General features: G+C 41.2%; 1 protein-coding gene across 1 annotated transcript; it reads left to right on the top strand.

Moving 5' to 3' along the window:
- The first annotated feature begins 5,959 nt into the window (after positions 1-5,959).
- Positions 5,960-7,507, top strand: LOC138883388 (uncharacterized). Its single transcript, XM_070164070.1, has one exon. It carries the CDS (start codon positions 5,960-5,962, stop codon positions 7,505-7,507), a length of 1,548 nt encoding a protein of 515 aa, XP_070020171.1.

The following is a 7,507-nucleotide window of genomic DNA, read 5'->3' as shown; positions in this document are numbered from 1 at the left end:
GCATGAGTTCATTTTAGTTGCTGAAATTTCACTGCCAACATATGCTTCTAGGAATGCTGTGATAATATCTTTGTGAATCTGGCCATTTTGCCGGATTTGCAAAAATGGCTATTTTTATAAAGTGGGCGTTTATACAATTGTGACTATGTAGTTAATGGTCAAGAACTCAAACTAAGTAAAGAGCTAAGATTGTATCAACTTTGGGCCTTATTGAATCAAAGATAAAAGTTGGCCCATTTACCTTTGAACAACAAAATTTCCCCTTTTCTTCTATATAGCATTGGACCAATTGAAATTCATTTTTTGGCCCATTTTAATAATAAATTCCAGCAGCCCAAAGTCTACATACAAGCTGGCCCATTTTTCTTTTTAATAAGAAGTTGGCTCATTTCCTTTAAAATAGGTAAAGTTGGTCCAACATTTATTTGCATAATTTTTCCCAACTTTAAAGCTCGAAAAAATAATAATAATATCAGATTTTTCTACTATTTTAATTAACTAGTTTCCCTTTAATTAATTTAAACGTTAGGCAAATAGTAGGTGCACTTTAACTTCACAGACTCACTTGTGTAGCGTGACGCTTAACTTTTAATAAGTTAATTCATCAATTTCATGTCATATTCAATAGTTTTAATTAATTTATAAATCTTTTGTCATAATCACGGATTCACTTGCATAGCGTGGTAGTGACATTTATTAAATTTTTTGAAAAAAAGAGGGTTAATATTTCCTCCAACACAATTGCAGCAATTTTTCAAAAATAAATAACGTGCTAACAATCGTCTGTCATGACTGCGGATTCGCTTGCGTAGCGCCGTTATGACTAAATAATAAATTTTGTCGATCACGCATTCGCTTGCGTAGTGTGGTTATGACATCTTATTATTCAAAAATATTCTTTTATTTTTTCTAATAATCAAGAGATAAAAGAGGATAGGTAAAACATGAAAATAATATAAATCACAGTTTGTCCAAAATTAATTCAAGCCAAGTTTAAGTCAATAAAGCGACCGTGCTAGAACCACGGGACTCGGGGAATGCCTTATACCTTCTCCCCGGTCAACAGAATTCCTTACTCGAACTTTGTTTTCGCGGACCGATTAAAATAGAGTCAAACCTTCCTTTGACTAGGGATCCAAATAAATGGTGACTTGGAACACCGAAAAAATCAATTCTAAGTGGCGACTCTGAACAATAAAATAATCCCTATTCAAATTTTGTCACTTTAATTGGAAAAACTCTTTGGCCCATACACCATATTATTATTATTTTGAAGGGTACATATAAACTGTTTTCTCACGCACCCCTCTGAGTCTTTTTGAAATTAAAAATTTGGCATTTGCTTGACATAACCCGCTTTCTTTGAGATAGCCGAGGTGTTCGTCACCCGGTGAAGGATTTTAGTCACACCTGTTTTAGGCGGGGAGCACCACCAGTTAAGCCGGAAAGCAATGCTACCGGTACACTGACCCTCCTCGGCTCGAGTTGTCCGCTCGAGCAAGCCAGTCTAGATACCTTCTCCAATAGGATCTAAACCTAGAAGAACAAGCCTCATGCCGGATATCCCTAGTAGGTTCGCTTTATTTGCATCACATGCATTTGACTTAGCGAAACTCGGCACAGGGGTCGGGTCCGTATAAGACAGGTATCCTCTTTGAGACCATCATGTTCACGTATGTGCTACTTGATACATCATTTGGAAGACTTACTTGCATTGTCGACCGATTTTTTTAAAAAATATTAGTGTAATTATTAAAAATGAAAAAAAAGAGAGAATAATTCTCCTAGTTTAGTGCAAATAAACCTTTTTTTAAAAAAAATATATATTTTGTAGTAGTCTGGTGTGAGTTGTAAAGATTAATTTTCATTAAAAAAAAAACAAAAGGGGAGAGTACCCTGTTTTACTAAACTACGCGGGTTTGATTTTCACCGGATGTGAGATATGTAGGCAGCCTCCATCGGGTTCAGCCCACATGTTTCAAAAAAAAAAAAGGGAGCATAAAATTTTCAAAAAAAAAAGGCCTATTTTGGTCACCTTTTACTGTCTGGCCCTCATGTTCCAGCTGTTTTGCCAAGGCAGCCTTAAAATCTTTCTGGGAAGTGCTGAAGGGCCATTTTTGTAAAAATAGTTACTTTATCTATATTTATTCACCTTTTACCATTTTGCCCTTACCATTTTTGTCGAAGCAACTTTAAACCTTTTCGGAAAGATTGTTTTTGCAAAACGTAGCTATTTTTATCTGGTTGTACTCATATTGCAAAGGGTCATTTTCGTAAAAATAGTTTTTTTATTTATTATTTTGTCTATTTTTATTGTTTTGTTCCTGTGTTTGGCTGTTTTTGCCGAGACATCCTTTATGCCTTCTATGGAAGTATTAAAGGGCCGTTTTTGTAATAATAGCCATTTTTTCGCTTTTATCATCTCAACTTTTGTGTCCGGTAATTTCAAAATATATATTGTAATTAAAAAAAAATAGATCGAGTCCTAAATTGACCAAAAAATAAAATAAAATAATGAATGATCATAATTTGCATATAGTTTAGGTAAGTCCTAACCCTTTTTTATCTTATTCTTAGGATCACCATGAGTTCTCCACAAAGAAGCAGTCAGAAAAGGGTAAGGGACGAGACACCTCCTATGTTCTTGATCAGAGATAAGACCCCGAGTAGTCTCTGTAATTGGTGGGCTAGTTTTGCTACATGGGAACAGAATCGAGTATTTAAGCACCTCAAGTTCCTCACCAACCTCATGGGAATTAAGCCTAACAGAGATTTAATCGAGGCTCTAGTAGGTTTTTGGGACCCCGCGAACAATGTCTTCAAGTTCAAAGATTGTGAAATGACACCCACATTAGAAGAATTAGGTGGGTTCACCGGATTGGGGAGAGACCTTCGTGGGAAAAGGCCTGCTGCTCCGAGAAAAGTTGGTGTGAACAACTTTTTAAAGAAGTTATGCCTTCGTCGAATTCCAATGGTTTGCTTAAACGAAGGTTGGGTTCCGTCGGAATATTTTTATGACAGATTTGGGGACGAGAAAGGGTTTGAGAACTTCTCGGGCACAGAATTCGTCAACCAGTTGAGTTACGATGCTTGGAGGGAGTTGAGAATCTTCGCGTTCATGATATCATTTCTAGGGATCATGGTCTTTCCGGAGCGTGGTGGGTGCATCAGAATTCGATTGGTTGCGGTAGTCTCGTATTTGCAAAGTAGCGAGGATCATACCATTCTTCCCATGATTTTGGGAGATATTTTTCGGGCTTTGACCCGTTGTCAAGAAGGTGAAGATTACTTTGAGGGATGCAATATTCTGCTGTAGATGTGGTTCATAGAGCACCTTTATCATCATCCAATAGTAGTAAATTTCAATGATGATTGGCTGAATTATATTGGATGTCACCCGGACAGAGCTGCGAGTTGTAATCTTTCAGAGGGGGTGAGGGCTTGACGGACATTACTTGGTTCATTGAGTGCCGATAGAATCACTTGGAACTATTACTGGTTCCCTTCTGCTAGGGTCATGCATATGTCGACGTATCGCCCATTCTTTATACTCATGGGTTTTAGGGGTTTCCAACCCTACGCGCCTTTATGCGTCATGCGCCAGTTAGGGAGAGAGCAAAAGAGGCCCCCGATTGAGGACATGCGCCCGTTCATGTGGGAATTCAAGGGAGAGGAACCTCTAAGGGAGTCATATGCACAAAAGATTTGGTTTGGTAGTTGATTTTCCGATTTAGACAAGATGGTAGCTGATCGTGAACGTGGGGAGGTAAGCCTCGCATACCTTGAGTGGTTTTACAACCAGGCTATCCCCGAGCAAAGGACAGAGAGATCCATACGACACGTAGTTGATTGGGAGAGAGAGATCGAGGTCAGAGTTAGAGAAACCAGAAGGGAAGTGGCGCAAGAGTTCCAATCTCGTATTGACACTTTACAAGAAGATAAGAGCATTCTGGAGACAGCCATTGACGTACAACAAGCTGATTTTGAGCAGGAAAAGGCTCAGTGGGCACAAGAGAAGCAAGCACTCAAAGCCCAAATTTGAAAGAAGAACATAGTCACAACCGCTCAGCAGCAAGAAGAGAAATAAGCCCAGTTCAGGGTAGTCCGTGATCATGAACGTAGAGGTTTCGCTCCATTAATCCAAGGTCTGAGGGATCAGATAGGGGGAGTTGAGTCAAGCAAAGAGAGCCAGATCGCGGAGTTTGAAATAGAAAGACACCACTACCAAAAGGTGATCAATCAATTAGAAGCGGAGTCGCTAGAAGTTCGGCGCCAGAAAGATATGGCCTTGGACCGCGAGCGTGATGCGCTAGATCTAGCTGAGACCCGTGGTCGGCAGAATCAAGAGCTGCACGTGGCTCAGGAATACATTAAGGGAAAGATCCTCGAGGTAGCCACATATACCTCAAGAGCATGCAGGAGTTGTCAGGGCATGACGCCCGAGCGATTTGCAGAAGTATCATTGAATGTTGCTCGTCATATATCTGCAGACTTGGAGAGGATATACCGTAATGTTGGGGGTCAGCCGCAGGAACAAGAGCCTTGATTATAGTAATACTGGTGGATTCTACTGTAGAGATCAAAATCTTCTTTTAGTTATCAGTCCTTTTCATTATGCTTTTGTTGTTTCTAAGTCTATAAGAGTCTTTTGGTGTTGTTTTGACTTTTATTCTAAAAAGACTATTTGAGTCAGGTTTGGTCTCGTTTATCTTTATGTAACTCTTGATTTTTGAGTCTTGTATCAAAATATTATATTGAAAATCAATGAAAAAGTTTTTGATGTTTGTTTTGTAAAAAAAATAAAAATCAAGTGTCTTGCATATCTGAACTACGTAATGATCTGATTCATGCAGTGACATGATATGTAGGCAACCCACAAAAGGCTCGATCAAGTATTCATTTTAAAATGGCTCTAAAGTAAGGGATCAAATAAAGAGAGTGAAAAAAATAATAAAAAAAGAAAAAAAAGAAGAAGGAAATAACAGTGTCAATAAGCAACAAGTTGATAGGCCGGAATGAAACATTGAAGCCTTCCAAAAGCATTTTAGAAATGGTGGCGATGTTAGGAGCATGACATATTACGTGTAATTCATATCTATAAAATGCCTAACCCTAACATGTTTGTTGTCTATTAAACCAGTAAGTTTAAGGTGGTTGGTTTGTGGTAAATCTGGCAGCACATCATTACTTCACAAGATCTAAGGGACCAGTAGTAATGGATAACAGTGATGAAATCAAGTTGGTCAGTGACAATCCGCAGGGTCAGTCAGTTGAGTAAGAGTCTGAGGAGATAAGAAAATTGAGACAACAACTGTCAGATGTATATCAAGCTTGGGTTTCCGGTTGACCTCCACCCCAGAGTCCCTCAGAGGGAACTTACACCATACCCCAGGCTACTCAACCACCGCTCCATGCAACGAGCGAACCCATTCTACCACCAGGGTATGTGCCGAACTACAGCCTCCATGCTGCCCCCAGTACCTCTAATATGAGACCTCCAGTCGCACCAGTCAGGAACACCCCTCTCATCGTGTCTGGCGCACCGGTATATACAATCCCGCCACCACCTCCTGTGACGAGGCCAAATAATGAGCCATCATCTCATGCTTATGATGGACAATACTATTCTTCGAATATGGCTTTTGGGGTCTCGGCTCCATATAATCAGACTCCTCGATACGAATCACCAGTGGAAAATGAAATGCCTGCCACGACGATTGAGCCAGATGAGATAACCAAGAAAATGAAAAGTCTTGAACAGAATATAAAAAACACACAGGGACTAGGTGGTCACAAAAGTGTTTCATTCAGTGATCTATGCATGTTCCCTTATATCTATTTGCCACGAGGGTTCAAAACCCCAAAATTTGAGAAATATGATGGACACGACGACCCTATCGCCCACTTGAAAAGGTAGTGCAACCAGCTGAGGGGTGCAGGAGGAAAGGAAGAGCTGCTGATGGCTTACTTTGGGGAAAGCCTTGTGGGGGTAGCTTTCGAATGGTTCATTGACCAAGACATCTCTCACTGGCATGTTTGGGATGACATGTCCCAGGCCTTCGTCAGGCAATTCCAATACAACATTGATATTGCACCAGACCGCAATTCCCTATCCAATATGAAGAAAAAGCCGATGGAAAGCTTTAGGGAGTACGCCATCAAGTGGAGGGAGCAAGCGACCAGAGTTAAGCCGCCCATGGATAATCACGAGTTGATCACTGTCTTTTTGGAGGCTCAGGAGCCTGATTATTTCCAAAACATGATGTCTGCAATGGGTAGGCCTTTTGCTGAAGCAATCAAGATAGGGGAAATGGTCAAAAATGGACTAAAGACTGGCAGAATTGTAAGTCAGGCTGCTCTCAAAGCCACCACCCAAGCGATCCAAAATGGGTCGGGAAGTTTTGCAAATAGGAAAAAGAGAGATGAAGGTTCTATGATGACCTCGGGATCTAGGGAAGTCCAAAGAGGGGCATCGCACCCTTATGTGCAAGTTCAGCAGGGGCGATCCAGCTACCCTCAACATTACTATCCCCCGCCAATTCCTCAATACTCTGTGGGCCCACCACAATATACAGTATTCAATGCTCAATCATATGCTCGGCCTTCCAATCAGCAAGTACGGGCACCAGCTCCAAGGGGCCCCCGACCTCAGCAACAAAATTTTCGGGCACCCTACAATGCTTGTCCCAAGCAGGATTATGGTCGAGAGCAGAGGCCGACAGAAATATTCACTCCATTGGCTGAATCATACTCTAGTCTATTCCAGAAGCTGAAGCAAATGGGCGTGATTGGACCCATCGCTCCCCACCACATGCATCCGAATTCACATGGATTTCAAGCAAATGCTAGATGTGAATATCATTCAGGTGCCCCGGGGCATAGCACCGATGACTGTTGGACTATGAAAGGAGCCATAAAAAGACTCATTTCTGAAAAATTAATTGTAGTAACGAATGGCGAGGACCCTCCTAATGTGATAAACAACCCGTTGCCGGAACACAACGATGTTCATTTCATGGGAATGATTGGCCGAGATCAGGAATACAAGCCGGTTGACCAAACAGAAATGACAGTGGGAGAAATTCAAGAAGGAACAAATCTGGAAGTAAGACCAAGCCGAGATGTGCCGTTGATTGTGAAAGGTTCCCTGAACTCAGAAAAGGTAACTTTATTTGTGCCCAAGGTCTCGAGGTTAGAGGTTCGCTCCAATATTCCAAGCCCAAGGTTGTATGTCCTTGGAGGCCACCCCGTCACAAGGCAGAATCGGGGCGGTACGAATGGCATAACAGAGCCGATCATAATCAAACCTGCCGTGCAACCCCATGTGACAAACAGAAAAACTGTTCCTTGGAACTACAACAAAACTGTGATGACCTACAAAGGCAAGGAAATCATAGATGAAGTGGGGGAAACTGGAGGTTTGACTCGATCGGGGAGGTGTTATTCTCCAGAAGAGTTGATGAAGTCCAAGCAAATCAGAGGAGGCCAATTGCCAATAAAGTTTTGA

This window comes from Nicotiana sylvestris, chromosome 12 (genome assembly GCF_000393655.2).
Source record: "Nicotiana sylvestris chromosome 12, ASM39365v2, whole genome shotgun sequence".
NCBI classification, from domain to species: Eukaryota; Viridiplantae; Streptophyta; class Magnoliopsida; order Solanales; family Solanaceae; genus Nicotiana; species Nicotiana sylvestris.
The sequence above is the reverse complement of the archived record's forward strand: the minus strand, read 5'-3'. Positions and strand labels throughout refer to the sequence as shown.